Source organism: Dasypus novemcinctus, chromosome 2, assembly GCF_030445035.2.
Source record: "Dasypus novemcinctus isolate mDasNov1 chromosome 2, mDasNov1.1.hap2, whole genome shotgun sequence".
Classification (NCBI taxonomy): domain Eukaryota; kingdom Metazoa; phylum Chordata; class Mammalia; order Cingulata; family Dasypodidae; genus Dasypus; species Dasypus novemcinctus.
In genome coordinates this window covers 138,480,710-138,502,561 of record NC_080674.1, presented here as the reverse complement: position 1 = coordinate 138,502,561, position 21,852 = coordinate 138,480,710, and the positions used below count along the sequence as shown (strand labels likewise).

Here is a 21,852-nt window from a genome sequence, read left to right as displayed (position 1 = left end):
ATTTAGTCCCCCACCACCACCACCATTGTTTGCACTCGCTGTCTGCTCTCCATGTCTGCTTGTCTTCTCTTTAGGAGGCACCAGGAACTGAACCTGGGAACTCTCGTGTGGGAGAGAGGTGCTCAATTGCTTGAGCCACCTCCACTCCCTGCTTTGTTTTCTCTCTCATATTTCCTCTCTGTTTCTTGTTACATCATCTTTCACATCAGCTTTCCATGCCAGCCTGTCATGCCAGTTCACGGTCTTGCTCGTCTTCTCCAGGAGGCACTGGGAAATACCCAGGACCTCCCATGTGGTAGGCAGGAACATAATTGCTTGAGCCACATCCACTTCCCCCTTTATCCATTTTTTGCAGTATCATGCAGAACAATTCCAGTGTCCCAAAAATGCCCCATGTTCAACCGATTCTTTCTTCTCCCTCTCCTCAGAACCTCTGGTTCAGTGTTACCAATTCTTCCATTACTACAATAATAATAATCTACTTTGGTCCATGGTTGCATTCCCCCTTTATGTTTGTTCATACCTCAGTCTTGAGTATTTTGGGGTGGTGATGCCCACTGTGCCTCTGATTAAGAGGGGATTTGGATCTCATGGGGCAGATGGATGAAACTGTCTTGCTTGCTGTTGTGGATACTCTGTTTTGTGGGATGGGTATTGTCCATCATCATTCTTTTGTTAGTTGTCCTGGGCAAGTCCAATAAACTGGAGAATAGGTGTTGCCACAACTCTGCTGAGATTCAGGGCTAAACCAGCATATGAACAAACTGAAGATTTAAGTCTCTGGGACATATATTTAATGGGTATACTACTAATAGTCGGTTCAAATAAAAGATGCAGAAGAACCATGTGTATTGAAATTGTAAATGAATCTAACTGTGTTCATGGGGAACAGGTTAACATATATTCCAAGGTAAGACCTGCCAACAGGGTGTCAATTTCATGGGATTGTCAACCCTGCCTGTATACTGTCCAGGTGTCTCTAGAGCCCTAGGGGGCACCCCTGCTTGAGGTTTTTTTCACTGTGGCAGTCAGTGAGATCCTCCTGAGATATGCATAAGTTAACCTCTGGATTGACCTCCCGACTCACTTTGAAATCTCTTAGCTGCAAAAAATTTTTTGTATTTAATATTTCCCCTTTAGTCAAGGTCTTTTTCCAAATGCACTGCTTGTTTGCACTTGCTAATAACCCCTTGGTGCCAGGGAGGCCATACCCAGAAGTCATGTTCCACACTGGGGAGAAGGCACTGAGCTTATATGCTGAGTTTGGCTTAGAGATAGCCCACATTTGATTAACAAGTAGGTTTTCAGGAGTTAACTCTTAGGCAATAAATACTACTTAAGCTGAGTTCAATTTTACAAGGATAAGGTAATTACAAGCATTTATATTAAGGACCTGGCTTTTTGGTCTGTCCTCTTTTACTAGGCACTGCCTGTATACTCTAGAGGTTCTTGCCACTCCATTAAGAATGTAGCAGGACTCCCCAAGGTAAGAATTTAGTATTTTGTTGTCTAATGACCATATTTTGACCAACTCTAGTTGCCCTATAAATATTTCTTGGTTGGCTAGATGGGAATTGTCTCAAAGCATTAACACTTACACAGGAGGCTGTTAATAAGACTATTGGAAAAAATAAGTGTAGTGAATGCTATGTGAAACATTTATTTATTGTGGGATTTCTTGGATCCTCCATAACTATGTTTATGTTGGCTATAAAGAGCTAAGAGGGGTATATAGTATAACAAGTTTACTCAACCATGGAACTTTTTTTACAATACATCCATGAGTTTCATCTTCTGGAATAGTATTCCACAGTATACAGTTTAAGGAGTGCTGCCCTCTTTGAAATACTAAATGTGCCTATACTGAAGATTCATTTTTCAGATATCCATGGAAACCTTCTGAGTAGTAGTTAACAGATTTCAGAATTCAAATACATTTGTTCATTTATTCTGCAGATACTTAATAAGCAGCTATCATGTATGGGGAGGCAGTTAACTATGCTAAAGCCTTCATTAGGTAGTGAAATTGAAATGTAAACATATAATATATATACACATATTATATGCTTAGAGCCTGAGAGGGAACATGTGTGCATGTCTTAAAAGGAGTGGAATAAAAACACAGCAGTATTTCACATCTTAGAGACTAGTCATAGTTTTAATATAGCTCTACCTCATGCCTTTAACTATTGCATAATATTCCATAATAGGCTATGTAACAATTTAAGTAGTCTCCCTGACATGGTTGTTTCTTTTCTTTAAACTAGTACAAATATTGTTTGTCGTAAATGTCCTTATACATTCCTTTCTTGCACACATGGGTGCTTCTTCAAGGCAGATACCCAAAGAAGAATTGTTGGTTCATAAGGTGTGTAATGTTACAATTGTTCCTCAAATTGGCTGCTTCCCAAATTGCTCCCCAAAGTGGCTGTACCAATTCATACATTCACTAGCAGTTTATGAGAATATTGCTTACCTCTATAGCCTTGTCTATGCTTTGTATTATCCAACTTTCTTTCTGTCAGTCCACTAGGGGTAATACAGTATTTGTTTTCATGTTCATTTCCCTGGTTGTTGGTATGTTCAGCAGCATTCTCTGGCTGTCTCTTTCCCCTCTTGCTCTGACCTAGATGACCCTGTGTTGGTGGCTGAGTTAGAAGACCAAAGCAGTTTCAGCCTGAAAGACAGTTGACTCAGAGAATTTCCTGAACATACAGAGAACTTTTAGTTAACATAAAATAAACTTTACTGAGTTAAGACTTTAACATTTGGGACTCTTTATTATTGCAGCAGCCTATCTGAGAATACAACAGCTCTTAGTCACTGTCCCTTCCAGAAACCTGCACTAGCCCTCTCTTTTGCATAGGAACCAAATTCAAAATACTTAACTTGGCACTCAGTGTTATTATATTCCACCTCTAACATCTTCTCAGTAAGTCTCTTTTCCTCTGCACGTACAGTCTTCAGCAGACTACACTTAATACTTCGTTCCTATATTCAAGCTGTTAGCTAAGGAACCTTCCTCCCCCTGCCCTACAGAAACTTTGGCGCCAGTCCTCATGGACATGTGAGCTCCAGCAGAACTCAGAAAATCCAGAAATGTATAAAGGAGACAGTGGAAAATGAGAAGGTTTGCCAGAATTGGTGGGCTGGAAGGAGCAGTGGGAGGAGTGAATTATGGTTGCTGATGAAAGGTTAGTTATTAAGCCCAGGTTCAACCTGGAAGAAAACAGAAAGAGCAGATAAACTTGAGAGATGGTGAAAAAGGGATTAAGAAACCGAGAGTTCCCATTGAAAGTGAAATGCTTTCCTTTTTGCCTCATTCATTACAAAGAAAATAGAAACTATTGGGTATTGTGAACTTCCAGCTTAATACCAGGAAACAATTTAGTAGGAAAAAGCAACATATTTAGAATCAGACTGGTTCAGATCCCAGTTCCCTTGCTCTGTCTAGCTATGTGATTATGGGCAACCTACAAAACTTCTCTAACTCTTAGTTTCTTAATCTGTAAATTGGGCATAATAGTAGAAGATACTATTCTGGTTATTTGATGGTTAAATTAGATAATCCATTTAAAAAGCATGAAAAGGCATATATGCTACAGTTGACATATTCGATGACTATAGTGAACACGCAAATGTTCTCTGTAACCACCATTATTATTATTCCCATCAGGTGAGGAAGTTGAAAGAATTCTTTTATAAAGATCTCAATTTTTTTCCTGAAGTAGGATGCAGATGCTTATTTGCTTGCAAATCTGGTTCCACTCTTCATTAGACTGACCTTCTTGAGGGCAGAGCCATCTGTTTCCATCTTTATGTCCCCAGTAGAGATTCTAGACAAAGTAGAGTATAGCAGAGAATGAGATCCAGGTTTGAACTTCAACTCCACTACTTACTTAAATGTGAATCTGGAGTGAGTTGCTTAATCTTACTGAATCAGTTCCCTCATCAGTAAAATGGGAGTAATTATAATGCCTGTCTTTTAGGATCTATGAGAACTAAGATTGCTCAATATGTTATAAGTGTCATTACCAAGCCTATTTACAGCTTGCTCTTCTGGCTTTGATTTATTGCATTATTTTTATGAATGATCTTCCCCTTGGTCGTCTTAACTCTGTAGGAATCTTGATGTATATTATCTCCCAACCCTGACACACAGCCATATATCAGACATTTAAAAACAATCTTCAGTGTTGCCTTTCCTATCTACTTCATTCGTACATGAGATTTTTTTTAACTAAACAGTAGTAACTGAGAGGGAGAACGATCTTTAAGCTGAGACATATCCTCACTAATATTTTTTATTATTGTAGCCAAAGGTTCTGTACAAGAAAATAGAAGTGAACATTAATCAATGTAATTTAATTTGTGCCATAAAGAGCACCTTAACAAACCATAGATTAAGAAGCAAAAATCTTCTGAAGTTCTTTGGTTGCTCTTTGTCTTTCTAGTCTAAATATTAAGCTATGAAAGTTTTCAGTTCAGCCAAGTATTGTAGAAAACTAACATTGTACAATTTACAAAGCATGCTTTGTGCTAGTAACAGCCCAAGTTGAAGTCTAAAATCTATTTTTGACATCAAGGAGCAGAGAGAGGTTGAGGAATGAGTATGTCAGACATAAAATTTTCATGTAAATGAAAGGAAAACGATTTTGTACGTCTACATCCCATTTTAATTTTTCTTCTGCTGATTGATTGGGAGATCATAATATGAATAGCATATAATTTTTAAAAGTCAATTTTAGATACCATAAGACTTTTTTTGTTAAAATATTACAGAAAGTTTACAAAGAAGATTAAGAATGAATAAACCAATCAGCTAAACCTAAACAGCTGTTTTTAATTTTACTTATTTCCTTTTTGTCTCTGTATATATGAATATAGCTATATACTTTTTATCTTGTTGCTTTTTTTTTTTTAACATCAGATGATTTATTAATGATTTTTCTCACTTTTGTATTTCTTTTACTGTCTTACTGTGAAATACAATTCAAATACGTAGAGGTACACAAAAGGTGCGCAAAACTTAAATGTACAGCTCATTGCATTAACACAAAGTAAACTCCTGCATAAAGACCACCAAGAGCACTACTGTAGTTGAACAAGTTTGGTTTATTGCTCATTGCAACAAGGGAACTAACACACAAAGGGGCATCTCAGTAAAATGAGGATGGAAAGGATTTGGCTTGTGTTTGGTGAACTGGGTAGAGAAAGGAGTTCAGGGAAACAAAGCTTTTATCTGGTTTAGATGCTAACAGGAAGAAAAGATGATTTTATTACCGAGTATCTTAATAAATCATATCTAGAAGGAGGGAAAATTAAATGAAGTTAAAGCTATAATTGGTAAAGAGTAGCAGTCATTCATAATAGCCAGAATAAGAGGGTGTATTATCTGGACTTAGACAAGATTACTGAGTGGTTTCATTTTTTTTTATCTCACTTCATCTCTGTCACTGAGTGGGCTTGTCTGATGTTGATGGTGTGATGTTATTTATAGTTAACAGGAGAAAACACCAAGGTCTAGCTGTGAGTGATAGGCCTGCTATTACTCAAGGCCTGATGTTAGGGCCAGTTTGGTTCCTAGTTGTCTTGAGACTACTTTTCTCTTTCTCAGCTACGTTATAATTTTCTAGAAATGTGTCCATTTCACCTGTTGTTTTAGTTTCCCAGCTGCTAAAACTACCATACAGTGGGTTGGTTTGAACAATGAGAATTTATTGGCTCACAATAAACTGGCCTTCTGGTAGGTGTGGGCCCATTGTAATTAAGATCTTTTTAAGATGTTACGTAAGTTAAGGTGTGGCCCCACTAGAAGTTGGCTGCTCTGTTTGTTTTTCCTTCATTACCTCTTGCCCTTGCAACTTTAAACAAAACATAAAGACCCGGTGGGGGAAACGGACTTTGGCCCAGTGGTTAGGGCGTCCGTCTACCATATGGGAGGTCCGCGGTTCAAACCCCGGGCCGCCTCGACCCCTGTGGAGCTGGCCATGAGCAGTGCTGATGCGCGCAAGGAGTGCCGCGCCACGCAAGGGTGTCCCCCGCGTGGGGGAGCCCCACGCGCAAGGAGTGCGCCCGTGAGGAAAGCCGCCCAGCGTGAAAAGAAAGTGCAGCCTGCCCAGGAATGGCGCTGCCCACACTTCCCGTGCCGCTGACGACAACAGAAGCGGACAAAGAAACAAGACGCAGCAAATAGACACCGAGAACAGACAACCAGGGGAGGGGGGGAAATTAAATAAATAAATCTTAAAAAAGAAAAAAAAAAAAAAAAGACCCGGTGGGATGAGAATACCCACCTTATATATAAGTGTTAACAGAAGTAAATGAGAAACATTTAATTTTGCCTGAAAAAGTGTAGGCACTCATTATACATAGAAAATCTTACATAAATGGCATGAACGATCATTTTAATATAGCAAAGGACAGTGATCTCAAACTCTTTATATATGTAGCTGATCTTTTTTCATTTAAAACTTTTTTCATTTAAAACTTTTTATTGAATTGTATCATTCATTCATGACCATATGTAAACAGTAAGTATATAATAAACATGAACTTACAAAGCAAACATGCGAATCACCATACGGGACTCCCATATATCACCCCACCACCAACACCTTACATTGTTGTGAAACATTAGCTACAATTGATGAAAGAACATCGTCAAAATATTGACTATAGCCCATATCTTACATTTGGTATATTTTCCCTGAACCCTTCCTATTATTAACAACCTGTATTAGTATTATATATTTGTTATCGTTCATGAGAGAACAGTCTCATATTCTGTTAACCACAGTCCATCTTCCACCACAGGATTTCCTGTGTTATACAGTCCCATGCTTTGTACAATCCATTCAAAGTTCACACTCAGTGGCTCTCACTTTCATCATAGAGTTGTGCCCTCATCACCTCGGTCAATTTTAGAATGTTTTCATTACTCCAAAAGGAAAAATCCCATATGCCCTTATATCCCCGTTGTTGTCCGTTAGAATTGATACACTATCTTCTTTGCCATTGCTGCAAAAATATTACAGTATTTTTTGTTAACTATCCTATCATCCATAAGTCACATTAGTTAAAATTTCCTATTTATCACCATATTCTTAACACTTGGTAAAACAAGAACATTCTTATAATTAAACTATTAACCACAATCTTCATCCACCACCTAAATCACTGTTATAGTCTCTAGATTATCCTCTAGCTTACTTTCAAATGACATTTATGTCCATAAACTACTCCTTTCAGCCACAATCTCATTTATAAATCAGCATTGTTAGTTAAACCCAGTATATGTTGCCATCTACACTGTTCATTTCCACACTTTTACAATAAACCTTATTAAAAATTCTACTTAAATTAAGCATCAGCTAAGTATTCTTAACCCACATTCTATCCCCTTGTAACCCATACTCTAGAGTTTACCTCCATGAGTTAACTCATCATATTTAATTCATATTAGTGAGACAATATAATATATAGCTTTTGTGTCTGGCTTATTTCACTCAACATAATGTCCTCAAGGTTCATCTATGTTGTCATGTGCATCCTAATTTCATTTTTCACAGCTGAATAGTATTCTGTTGTATGCATATACCACATTTTGTTTATCCATTTGTCCACCGATTAGCGTCTGAGCTGCTTCCATATTTTAGCAATTGTGCCTGATGCAGCTATGAACATCAGTGTGCAAATGTCAGTTCGCATCCTTGCTTTCAGTTCTTTTTTTTTTAAGATTTATTTTTTATTTATTTCTCTCCCCTTCCCTGCACCCCCCTACCACCCAGTTGTCCACTCTCTCTGTCCATTCACTGTGTGTTCTTCTGTGTCTGCTTATATTCTTGTCAGTGGCACCAGGAACCTGTATTTCTTCTTGTTGCGTCATCTTGCTGCATCAGCTCTCCGTGTATGCGGTGCCATTCCTGGGCAGGCTATGCTTTTTTTGCACTGGGCACCTCTCCTCACAGGGCACACTCCTTGTGTGTGGGACCCCCTACACAGGGGGACATCCCTGCGTCGCATGGCACTCCTTGCACTCATCAGCACTGTGCGTGGGCCAGCTCATCACACGGGTCAGGAGGCCCTGGATTTGAACCTTGGACCTCCCATGTGGTAGGCGGACGCCCTCTCCGTTGGGCCAAATCCACTTCCGTCAGTTCTTCCGAATATATTCCTAGTAACGGGATTGCTGGGTCATTGGCATTTCTGTATTTGAGGTACCATCAAACTATTGTCCACAGTGACTGTACCATTCTACATTCCCACCAACAGTGAAGGAGTGTTCCTATTTCTCTATATCTTCTCCAGTACTTGTAGTTTTCTGGTTTTTCAATAATGGCCATTCTGTACAGTGTGAAATGATATCTCATTGTAGTTTTGATCTGTGTTTCCCTAGTAGCGAGTGATGTTGAACATTTTTTCATGTGCTTTTTGGCCATTTATTTCCTCTTTGGAAAAATGTCTATTTAAATCTTTTGCCCATTTTTTTCTATGGTTGCTTGTCTTTTATCATTGACTTGTATAATCTCTTTATATAGCATGGATATCAAAATCTTATCAGACATGTGGTTTTTAATCAGGTTGGCTTTAATTCAGAATACAGGAGTCCTTTATAGACAAAGTGAAAGTCAAATGGAGAAAGGCCACCATGTGCGTTGCCAAGTGACAGAAAAACTGAGAACTGAGGATCTCCAGCAGTCAGCCCTAGAGCACCACTCTTCTGGTAGAAAGCATCTCCTTACTGGCACCTTCATTTAGGACTTCTCCAAGTCTCATATTTTAGTCAGGTTCCCCAGGGAAACAGAACTGATGGGATACACACACACACACACAGATATATATATATAAATATATATATATATAAATAAAATGTAAATATTATGAGGTTTATTGTAGAAATTGGCTTACATGACTGTGGGGATGGCAAGTCTGAATTTCATAGGGCAGTCCTCAAGCTAGGAACTCCATTGAAGGTTTTTTATGAATTCCCTGGGAGAAACTGGCTGGCTGAAATAGGGACAGAAATTCTCTCTGACTGCTGAAATCATGAGTTCTCCCATTAAGACAATCAACTGACTGAGTTTAAATCCACAAAATATCCTCACAGTAACAGGCCAGAGCTTGCTTGACCAAACAGCTGGACACCATAGCCTACCCAAGTTGACACATAGAACAAACCATCACACCTGTTCTCATTTTATTGGCAAAGCACTGATAATATCTCGTGTTCTTCTAGATTTCTGCAGAATTTTTGCAGATTCCTCAGCTTTCATATCAGATATTAGTTACTTTTGCCTTCTCTTTTTTCTTCAGTTTCAACGATCATCAGATTTATTAGCCTTTTTTTTAAAAAAAAATTAGCTTCTTAGTTGATTCTATTACTTATTTGTTTTCTTTCTTATTGATATCCACTCTTCTCATTATTTTCTTCCTTTGACTTTATTTATATTTAAGGTAGTGGGATATATTTTTTTAATTATTTATTTATTTATTTTTTAATTTACATTAAAAAAAATATGAGGTCCCATTCAACCCCACCGCCCCCGCCCCCCACTCCCCCCACAGCAACACTCTCTCCCATCATCATGACACATCCATTGCACCTGGTAAAGTTCATCTCTGAGCATCACTGCACCCCATAGTCAATGGTCCACATCATAGCCCAGACTCTCTCACGTTCCATCCAGTGGGCCCTGGGGGGATCTACAGTGTCCCGTAATTGTCCGTGAAGCACTATCCAGGACAACTCCACGTCCCGAAAACGCCTCCACATCTCATCGCTTCCTCCCGTTCCCCACACCCAGCAGCCCCCATGGCTACCGTTCGGTAGTGGGATATTTTTGTAACTTGTTGAAGTGGATACTTAGCTCATTGATTTTCTGCCTTGTTTTTAATAATACATACATTAAAGGTAAAAAATGCCCTTTAAGCATGGCTTTCCCTTAACCTGCAGGTTTTGATATATAGCATTTTCATTTTTATTCCATTTAAATATTTTCTAATTTCCCTTGTGTCTTCTTTAACCCTTGGTCTATTTAGAAGTTTATTTTATAGTTTCCAAATACATAATAATTCTCTAGTTATCTTTTTTATTTTAATCTACTATATTTGCACTGTGATCAGGGAATTTTCTCTGTATGGTTTCAGTCTTTTAAAATTTATTGAGACTTGCCTTATTTTTAAAAATGTATTTTGTGTCTTAATGTAGAACATGTATCCCTCGGTAGTTTATTGCAGTGTTCTGTATATATACACTTTAAGTCAAATTTGTTCATTATGTTCATATCTTCTATATCTTTATTTTTTATTTGCTCTTTTTATTACTAGGAAATCTGTGGTAGAATCTCCCTGTATAATTGCAGATTTATGTTCTTATCCTTACATTGCTGTCATTTTTGCCTTATGCATTTCAAGTCTATGTTATTAGGTTCATATTCATTTAGTGTTTAATCTTTTATTGTTATGAAATGTCCCTCTTTGTCTCTATTAATGCTTTTACCTCAAAGTCTACTTTATTTTATAATAGTGTCTCCACACTATCTTTCTTTTGGTTTGTCTTTGCATGGTATATATTTTTCTATCCTTTTTTCATATTTTCCCATCTGTTAGCTTGATAAACACTGTTTTACTATGCTTTTCTCATTCATTTACATCAGAGATTACATGTGCCCTTTACCTATCAAGTCTGCTTTTATGTCTTTATGGATTTTTATCTTCCTTCAGACTTAACATTCTGTTATTATCTTCTATTTTCATTCTCTTTCTATATGTATCAAACTTCACAAGGCATTATTAATATTACTATTTTATGTAGTCAGTATGCTTACAGATTTACCCACACATTTCCTGTTTTCATTGCTTTCTTCTTTCCTGCATCTGGAAGCTTTCATCTGGAATTATTTTCCTTCTTCCTGTGGATTATTATAGGTTTGCAGGGGAGTAATTCTTTTTGTTTTCACCTGAAAATGATTGTATTTTGCTCATGAGCATTGTTTTTAATTCTCTCTGTTTTTAATTCTCTTCTTTGTTTAAATGTGTAATAGAGCCCATCTGTTACATTTTTATTTTCATAATTGTGTTTTTCAATCCTAGGATTTCCATTTAATTTTTTGTTGGCTTTTCTTTCTGTGTTGAAGTTATAAGTCCTCCCTTTATCTCTCTGTATACTGTGGATCACTAAACGGGCCCAAGTGTGGTCTGCTGCCTCTTTGTATGGCCTGTGAACTAAGAATGGTTTTATGTTTTAAAAAAAAAAAAAGCAAAGCAGACTATTCAACAGAAACTGTATGTGTCTTGCAAAGCCTAAAATAGATGTGTTTGGCCCTTTAATGAAAATATTTGCCAACCCCCTGGTACATGTTAAGCAGTTATTTTAGGATCTCTGCCTTTTAATAAATTCCAATATTTGGAAATTCTTCTTGATTGGTTTCTAGAGTCTATTATTTCTCTTAGCTTTCATCAATGCACTCTTATCTCTTAGTTTTATTTGACTGAGTAATGGATATCATGTATGGAAATTTTTTTTTTTTAATAATCTGAGGCCTTGGGTTACATTGAAGACTTGTGTTTGCTTCTAGCTGTTGACCTAGGAACCACTACTAATTTCATAATGACCTTAATCCAGTATCAGGGATTGAGATGATTTTAAAATGGATGTCCAATATACTTTGGCTTCACATTAACTCCTAGAATGTCCTAATCCACAGCATGGCCCTTTTATGCTCAGCCATGGAATTTAACATTTGTCACTTTAACCAGTGGCTATCAGAAGTGCTTCTCAACCTATTGGCCTCAAAGGCCAAATTTTCTATGTGTGTGTGGTGTGTGTGTGTGTGTATGTTCCAGTTATATTTTTCTTAGTGAGAGAATTCATCTTAATTACCTAACCCACCATTATTAGAGGTTCATACTGTAATTTCTTAGTAATTTGTATAATTACAGTAACACACTATCATTCAGACTCAGCCATTTTCTTCTCTAAGAGTTTATTTAATTTCACTGCTAAGTGTGTGTTTCTTTAGTGTTTTCTTATACAAAAAGCAGGAAATGAGAAGCCCCCCCCTTTTTTTTTAATAAACTGATTTTTTTCCTTAAAGTTACTGAAAAACAAGTTGTGGAAAAGTTATTTCAAAAATATGTACCCATAACATCTAAGTAAAATTTTCGTTTACTACTCTGGCACACAATGATTTGTTTCTTAACTACTGTAACTTGTATTTTGTGAATACTTGTTTTATTTATGGCATGAAGTGATTATGTAGTTGGCCTCCCTAATAAGAGGCTAACCATACTAAAGATGGAGTAGACTCATTTCCTTTTTGTATCTCTTGTATTCCTGCATTTATTAAATCTTTGTGAGACTAATTCACGATGATTCCTAATAAGTTTCTCAGGGACCAGCTACAAACTGACATAATACTGAAGTGCCAAGATGCTTGTGAAATTTAAGTCTTCCTGCCAGATGCCATCCCTTAATCATTGATATTGCTGTTTTATTCTGGTATTAGCAGGCATTTTGTATTAGTGGTACACATATCTGTGTGTGTAACTTTCCCACCCTTTACAGTGGATATTGCTACTATTTTTATGTATTTTTTATTTAGTGGATAAAAGGGGGCCAATTTATGCCTCTGAAATACCATTAGCAATGGCTTTTGAAAACTGTTCAGTGTGCTTACTGCTATATGCTTGCCCAGTACTTTTCAGAAATTACTAATTTCTTATTCCAAAAGATTTTTGCTAAGAATGGAGAATTTAGGTTAGAAATGAAGTTGCACAGTAATATTCATAAAACGAAAGTTTATTGCAAAAATAAGCGTATCAGAAACTCTTAAAAAGGTAAAGTGTGCTATTTATAACAACTATGTAATTTTTCTTCTTTAGCTTCCAGCCGATCTTACGAAGATGCACCTCACAGACAACCCTCATCCACAGGTGACTCATGTGTCTTCTAGTCAGTCCGGTTGTAGTATCGCCAGTGACTCTGGGAGTAGCAGTTTATCTGATATCTATCAGGTAATAACTTAGGACTTTGTATGCTGTGATATGACTTTTTAATTTTGCCAGATGTCCTGCGCTTCTGCCTTAAAGAATTTAGGCATAAATCTTTGGAAAAGTATGTTTTGTGTATTGTTTCAGATTTGCAAGCTTAATAAAAAAGTGATCTATCTTTTATGGGTGAAAAGTATGGTTCATTAGTATATGGATATAGTTTTTTTTTTTTTATCCAGGTAAATCCATATTAATACAATGCTCGCTTTGGTTTAGAAAAAAGAGAGAGAGAGAAAAGAAAGTTCTTGGAACAACCAGACAAACTTTAAAAAAAAAAAAGGCTGATCTTATTTTACGTGGCTGTATAAGTCTTCTGTAAGTAGAACTCATAAAGAAAACTAATGTTGCTTTTGTATTATAAAGGCTCTATTACTGTAGTAAATGTAAACTAAATTATGAGTCCATTTATAGACTTCTACATTTTAAAAAATTGTAACTTTTCAATGATATTTGTAATAAGGAGAGGGCTCTAGGAAGAACCACACACTAAGAGAATCTTCACATAGTCCTTTTGAGCTTGAGCCCAAGTTAGATTCAGGCCAGTGCAGAGAATGTTCAGGATCATGACAGAAGAACTTTTGTGGTGACTCCTTCAGTAGAAGCTACAGAGGATAGTTCTATGAATGTGGTGCTTTTTGTCCTGGTTGATTTTGTCAGAGATCATGGGTGCAAAACATAAAATAGTCTTAATAAAATGACTAAAAATATTTAAATATTTAATATTTAATAAATATTTAATAAAATGACTAAAAAGTATTTAGAGAGTTGGTTTATTTAGGTATTCATGTGCTGTCTATTCCAGTGCTGTCCAGTAGAAGTATATTGCAAGCTACATGTATAATTTTAATTTTTCTGGGCAGCGGACTTGGCCCAGTGGTTAGGGCGTCTGTCTACCACATAGGAGGTCTGTGGTTCGAACCCTGGACTTCCTTGACCGGTGTGGAGCTGGCCCATGTGCAGTGCTGATGCACAAGGAGTGCCCTGCCACGCAGGGGTGTCCCTCGCATAGGGGAGCCCTACGCGCAAGGAGTGCGCCCTGTAAGGAGAGCCGCCCAGCGCAAAAGAAAGTGCAGCCTGCCCAGGAATGGTGTCACACACACGGAGAGCTGAAAACAAGATGACGCAACAAAAAGAAACACAGGTTCCCGTGCCTCTGACAACAACAGAAGTGGACAAAGAAGATGTAGCAAAATAGACACAGAGAACAGACAACCAGGGTGGGGAGAGGGGGGAGGGGAGAGAAATAAATAAATAAATCTTTTTAAAAAATTTTAATTTTTCTTATAGCCACATTAAAGTAAAAAGAAGCAGTTGAAATTAATTTTAATGATATATTTTGCTTAACCCAGTATATCCAAAGTATCTTGTCAGAATGTACAATATTTTAAAACTATGAATTGCTCTACATTTTGTTTTCTTACTGTCTTTCAATGCCAGAGTGTATTTTAAATATACAGCATGTTTCAGTTCAGGCTAGATATATTTCATTCATATGCTTAATAGACACATGTGGTTAAGGGCTATCATGTAGCACAGATCTATGGAGAGTCATTATTGTCTGAGAAAAGAATTTTAGACTGTGGTTCTCCTAAATTTCCCAGATTCAGGTGTTTTAGGAAAGTCAGCATTCCTCTGGCTTTCCTAAGGGAAGTTTATAGACAGATGCAAGCTAGAAATAAGGCAGCCTTGTTTTTTGGTTATGTGTGACAAAGGTCATTGCTGTGGCATCAGTCTCCTTGTTTATTATTTTATAGTAGATACAACACAGAATTTTTAAAAAAATAATTGTGCAGTGGCTCTGTGGCCGCTTATGGTACCTGTGTGGTGTTGGGCTCCCCACATCTTGCCCCTCTCCAGAACAACTATCTTGTGGAAGAAGAGAGAGTTGTTATATATACCTAATACACAGATCGAGAGTCAAGGTTACTGAAAAATGCCAGTGCTTTACTTTTGTATAGAAGATGAACTATACACAACTGGTCCCTCTTTTTTTGCCAAGGTTGTAGAGAAGCTTCTGAATAACTGCACTTACATTAGCATCCACAGGATGCACACTTACTGGGTGGTCATCCTGAGGCTGTGGCTAGAGCACTTTCTCCTGTACTTCCTCCTGGTGTGGGTAGAGATCTTTTGCTGCAGAACCATGGCCCTCTGTGTGATTGCTCTCCTTCCAACCTTCCATGTCTTTCTTCCTCAGCAACACTCTCTGCAAATCATTCTAGCTTATAAAAGAGATTAATTTGAAGATTGAATAAACTCTATAGACAGATATCCTTATCACCTATCCTACATGTCCAGGCAAATACCTCCTTTACAAGGTGGGGGAAAAAAGATGTTTTCATACCTCTGAAACCTGAAAGTTACCATTGGCTCTTTTCCCACATTCATAATTCAGCACCAAGACGTATAATTTCTGCCTCCTAAATCATTAGGGATGTTTGACATTAAGTGAGGTTAATTTACATGTAATAAAATTCATCCTGTTAAATATACCTATATTAAGACATAGAATGTTTTCATCATCTCAGAAAGTACGTTTTTGCTCCTTTGGAGTCAGTCCCCTCTTCCAGCCCCTGGTAAACACCAATCCATTTTCTGTTCTTAGAGTTTTGTATTTTTCAGGTCATGTAAATGGAATCATATAGTTAAAAAGGGGTGGTGAGGAGAAAGGAGGAGAGAGAGAGAAAGAAATGATACAAGAAAACCAAAAAATTAATAAATAAGGTAAAAGTAAGTTTTAATGAATTTAAGGAGAACAAAGAGATAAAAGGGGGAAAAATAAATTCTAAAACCAAAACGAACTCAAAAATGTAATGGGGAAAATCATAATAAAACTAAAATCACATAAGCAAAAATAGAAGATTTGAGCACAGCAAGAGAAATTAAAAGTTCTGTGGAGGGGTTCAGTAGCACATTGGAACTGGTAGAAGAAAGAATCAGAAAACGTGAAGGTAATACAATTGAAACCATCCATTGTAAGGAGTATAAAAACATAAGAGTGAAGAAAAGTGAACAGAGCCTAAGGAACCTCAGGTACATCATCAAGCATACCATTGTGGGAGTCTCAGAAAGGAGGAGAGAGAGAGAATGGGGCAGGGAGAGTATTCACAGAAATAATGGCTAAAAAATTCCCAGCTTTAACAAAAGACATGAATGTAGGGAAGTGGCTGTGGCTCAACTGATTGGGCTCCTGTCTCCCAAATGGGAGGCCCTGGGTTCATGTCCCAGGGCCTCCTTGTGAAGGCAAACTGGTCTGCACCCAAGGAGAGCTAGCGGCTTGAACCCGCGGAGAGCTGGTGCAACAAGGTCACACAACAAAGGGAGACAAGCAGACACAGAAGACATGCAGCAAATGGACACAGAGAGCAGACAGCAAGCAAGCCGCAGGGGGTGGTAAATAAAAATGTTTTTAAAAGACATCAATATATACATCTAAGACACCTAACAAACAGGATAAACCCAAATAGAACTGCATAACAATGTATTATAATTAGACTATCAAAAGCCAGAGATAGAATTGTGAAAGCCAAAAGAGAAACAATATGTCAAATACAGGGGAACCTCAAAACTGAATGTCAGTTTCTCACTGGAAACCACAGAAGCAAGAAGACAGCAGCATGGCATATTTAAAGCAGCAGGAAAGCAAAAAACTGCCAACCAGTAATTCTATATCCAGCAAAACAGTCTTTTCAAAATGAGGGAGGGAGAGAGGATGTGGCTTAAGTAGTTGAGCACCTGCTTCCCACATGGGAGATCCCAGATTCAGTTCCCAGTGCCCCCTAAAAAAACAAAAACAAAAAAACAAGCAAACAAAAAAACCAACTCAAGAGAGCTGGTGTGACTCAGTGGTCAAGTCCTGGCTTCCCACACATAAGGTCCTGGGTTCAATCCTCAGCCTGGCTACCTCAAAAATAATAGGGGTAGGGGTGAGGGGAAGAGATTAAGACATGCCCAGATAAAGCCAAAGGAGCTTGTCATCACTAGAGCAGTTCTACAAGAGATGCTAAAAAGTTTTGCAGGTTGAAAGGAAAGGACAAAAGATAATAGCTCAAAACTGAAAGAAGAAATAAAGATACCATAAGGACAATGACATGGGTAAATAAAAATCCCAGTACTATTGTATTTAGGATTTATAGATCTACATCTTCCTACAGGATCTAAAAGGTAATTGCATAAAATGTAATGATAAGTCAGTGTTCTGGACTCATAATGTATAAGCATATGATTTGTGACAAGAACTACATAAAGGAGGCAGAGGACAGATGAGTATAGGAACAAAGTTTGTGTATACTATTGAAGTTAAGTTGGTGTCATACCAAAAGAGATCATTGATTTAGGATGTTAAATTTAAGCCCATGAAACTACAAAGAAAATATCAGACAATATACAAGCTCAGAGAGAAAGGAATTAGAATACAGGTTGCCAGGGCCATGGGGCAGAGCAAATGGAGAGTTAATGCATAATGGGTGTAGGGTCTGTTTGGGAGATGAGAAAATTTTAATAAAATGGATGGAGCAGAATACAGAGGATTGAGATAAGGGAACTTTTGATTAGATTGCTTCAGTTAAGGGCCATTGATTAGGTTGCAGGACCCAGGGTGGGTCCTAATCCTCTTACTGGAGTCTTTTATAAATGGAGGACAAAAAGCAGAGATAGGCAGAAAGACATGGCAGAGACAGAAGAACCGAAACGCTGAAACCAACAGAATACAGAGGCTGAGAAGAAGCCACTTTGGCCTGAAAGTGAGAGGAGCCATGTGCCTGATCGCCCACAGCTGAGCTCAGAGAGAAAGAGAAAGCCTGGAGGAGAAATCACAGACTGGCTACCATTTTGTATGCCTCAAGGCAGGAGTCCAGGATCGCCAGCAGCTGACTTTGGTGAGACAGCATCTCTGATGATGCCTTGACTTGGACATTTTCACAGCCTTGGAACTGTAAGCTTTTAACCTAATGTATTTATGGTATAGTACATTGGCAGCCTTTAACAAACTAAGACAAATGGTATGCTTGGGAGTAGTTGAAATGGGAAAGTCTATGTTCCCACGGGGGAAAAAAAAAAATGGAGCAACTAAAGAGACAATGACAATTAAATGAGGTAGATTCCTATATTGAATCTAGCAAGGGAGGAGAAAAGGCTCAAAGGGACATTATTGGGACAGATTTTTAAAATTGGAATTTAGATTGTAAGAAGTATATCAAAGTTAAATATCTTGAACTTAATAAGCAAACTTAAAATGGTTGCAAAAGTGAATATCCTTGTTTTCAGGAAATGTGCATGGCAGTATTAAGTACTCAAGAGGCATAACATGTACAGCCTACACTCAAGAGTGTTCAGAAAATCAGTAGATATTCAGATAGATGGGTAGACTGAATGATGCAGCAAACATGGCAAAGTGTTAAAATTGGTAGATCTGCGAATCTGGAGGGATAGGAGTGTGTTGAGTTCTCCCTACAGAGTTTGTAATATTTTTGTAACTCCTATAAGTTTGAAAGCATTTTGGAAAAAGACATTAAAACAGAAAGCCAACAAAGATAAAAACAAAGCAAAAAATCATAGTCTTAAACATACATATATTTATCACATATTTTATATTTGTATAGATGAAATGTAAATCTATAGTTACAAATGGTTTTCTACTGGGTGAAGGTTTGTAGGTAATTTTTATGTTCCTTAAATTATTAAAAATCGTATTACAATCAACATTATTAGTTCTATAATTAACAAATATTAAAAATAAAGTAGGGAAGCAGATTTGGCTCAAGTGATAAGGTCTCTACCTACCATATGGAAGGACCCAGGTTTCATCCCTGGGACCTCCTGGTGAAAAAGAAGAAAAGTGTGCCTGTGTGGTGAACCATTTGCCTGTATGGTGAGCCAGGTGCCCATGAGGTGAGCCAAGTACCCATGTGAGTGCCTGCACAGTGAGCCAAATGCCCGCGTGGTGAACCAGTGCTCACACAAGTGAGTCACACAGCAAGATGATAACACAGCAAAAGAGAGATGAAGGGAAGAATAACAAGGTGAAGTGCAGCAGAGACAGGAACTGAGGTGGCACAATTGACAGGGAACCTTTCTCCACATCACAGTTCCTCAGGATGGAATCCCAGTGAATCCTAAAGGAGAAGGATGAGAAGAGAAGACAAAAAGAGAAATAGATACAGATCACACGGTGAATGGACGCAAACAGCAAAAACATCAGGGCGGGGGAGGGGGCAAGGGGAAAGAAAAATAAATAAAAGAGCTTTCCTTTAAAAAAAAAAAGAACTGGCCTTCAAAATAAATAAAGTAAATAGAGTGTACAGTTATAACGAAAAATTGAATCTAGAACCAGATTAAAGGAATAATATACTAAAGGGTAAAAGGAGTAAGAACAAATATCAAGTTCAATTGATAAAATATACCCCAAAAAGTAGGGTGTTTAGACCTAAGTTTAAAAAAAAAAATACCATTGCAAAGGTAAATAACACCACCAACCAGTCTCCGTGTGTGTATGTCCATTCATGTCCAGTCAGATCCCCAGGGCTAAAACTTGGGGAAGAAGGCTTCAGTACTGGGCCCCCTTGGCTTTCCCTTGACCTCAGACTGCCTTTGGAGTATCTGTTAAAGATATGAATACACAATTCAGTTACAGGTGTATATTGCCATTGTATCTTGGCCAGCAGCAGCTGAAGTGATTTGTCTGGTTATCTGAATTTCAGCATTTGAGTATTTTTAAAAGTGAACTCCTAACCCAACCAAAGTCTAATAATGTAAGCAAAGCCTGAAAATAATGCAAGTGTTTTTAATTTGGAGCATTAGGGGAGAGAGAAGAAACATCCTAACAGCAGTTCTTAATAGGGAAACTGTTTACGCACACACTTTGTATGGCCAAATGTGTGGCCTTGCTTCTGTGTATTTCCGTCTTGAGAGTTTTCACATATTTTTGTTTAAAAATAAAAGCCCTTGACCCTTAAAGAAATTTCAAAATAAAGTATTTACCACACTGAAATTAAAAATGCAAGTAATGATTCCACTGTGTATATGTTTCTAATTTTTAGCTTTAAATTTAGCTGAAAGTGTGTACTCACATCTTAGAATGTTCTTGGATAGAATTTTTGTGTATCTTTAAAGAATATATGAGAAAATAAGGGGTCCCTCTGCATTCTAGATTTATTTTTCTGTCTTTTTCAGTCATTACCAAGAGCTGGAAAATTGTAAAATGTTGACTCTTGAACCAAAGCAAAATTACACTTATGTTTTCATTAACTCATTTTTTAAATAACCTGAGGTAAACATTCACCCTACCCCCAACTATCTTTTTAGTTTCTGTGTAGTGAGTAAACATATTCCTGAAATAGCAAATGTTGGCTGGCCTGTTTTAAAAATCCCAAGGCTTCATTACCACCTCTAAGGCAGCATGTTTTTCTAATTCATAGCTTTAGAGCAATCTCTCTGAAACTGTGGTGTCACATTTCCACCTGGATGTCCCGCAGACACCTTATCTTGCCCCATCCACCACAAGTTCTCTTCTACCTGTTCTGTTAAGAGTATACTTTTTTAATATCTATCAATAAAATTGATCTGTTAAAAAAAAAATCAACTGTGTCCTAGTCAGAACTTCAGTTATCTTTGACTACGTCCATTTTTTTAAATCCCACTTACATCGCAAGAATCTATTTTTCTTCTGTTTACTCCTCTATTTAGAAAAAAATTTTTTCAGTGCATCCTCACTATTGTCTAATATGTACCTTTCACTCTAAATTCCAAGCTTTCACCTTTAACCACAATCTGCAAATTTGATTTTATATTCCACTATTCTCCCACTTGCACATTCTCAGTTCTAGTCTATGACATATAAACATGCTATTTCCTGATCATGTTTGTCTTTTCCTAACCCTGTGCTTTGCTCATGCTGTTCCATCTAGATGACATTTTCATAATGTCTCCCACTTTTTTCTAACAAGATGAAATGTCCGCTACTTTGGAACCACACAGCAGTTTTCAGTGGGTTATGTTGCTTTTCTCCACTCTGTATTTTATTGTAGTTACTTACTAAGTTTACATTTTCTATCATCAGAAGAGGGTTGTAGAGGGGAGAGTTCATATCTTACTCTTTTATCCCATACCGAGTTAAGTACAATATTGAACTTAGAAAATAATGAAGAAATGTGGGTTGTTTTTTGTTTTTTGTTTTTTCATTGAATTACATTTTGAAAGTAGAAACCAATGTTGTTTCCAAGGAAAATGTAGAGGATCTGCTTACTAAAATTTATCCAGGGCAGGGAAGTCTTTACTTTGCCTGATTTCCTGCCCTCTTATGGAGATGATGAAATGGACCCGCCTAGACAGTATGAGTGTTGAAGGTTTACTTTCATAGTGTTTTACCCTGACCAGGAGGATAAAGAGGAGCATAGGACTAAATTGTCCATGAAAAATGCTGAATGCATTACTGAAAATGGAGATGCAGAAAGGAAAAACACTGAAAATCCAAGATTCTGGTTTAAAATTTACTCTGAATTTGAAAATGAGGTTTTTGTAAATTTGTATAATTCTTAATTCCAACGTGTAGTTCCCCTTGTAGCTTCATGTTCATCTAGATAAAACAGGAAAAGGATATCCTTTGGTGGTTTATTTGGGGGAAGCAAAGTCATCAGAAAATGACCTCAGACTGTCTGCCTCACAAATTATATTTATACATAGACACAGAGACAAACTCATTCTACAACCAAGGAAAAGTGCAAGAAATTTACTACTTTTATTACACTTTCTTATAGCCCTTTCACAAAAATACTTTTTTTCTATGAACTTAATTCTTCATAA

The 21,852-nt window shown here is 37.3% G+C and overlaps 1 protein-coding gene across 7 annotated transcripts in view; it reads left to right on the top strand.

Moving 5' to 3' along the window:
• Positions 1–21,852, top strand: part of RAPGEF6 (Rap guanine nucleotide exchange factor 6) — a 273,773-nt gene that overhangs the window by 145,423 nt on the left and 106,498 nt on the right. For all 7 annotated transcript variants that reach the window (XM_058278054.2, XM_058278041.2, XM_058278050.2 and 4 more), the window contains one exon: positions 12,886–13,017. In XM_058278054.2, the coding sequence (XP_058134037.1) occupies positions 12,886–13,017 (132 nt within the window). The remainder of the gene's footprint in view (positions 1–12,885; positions 13,018–21,852) is intronic.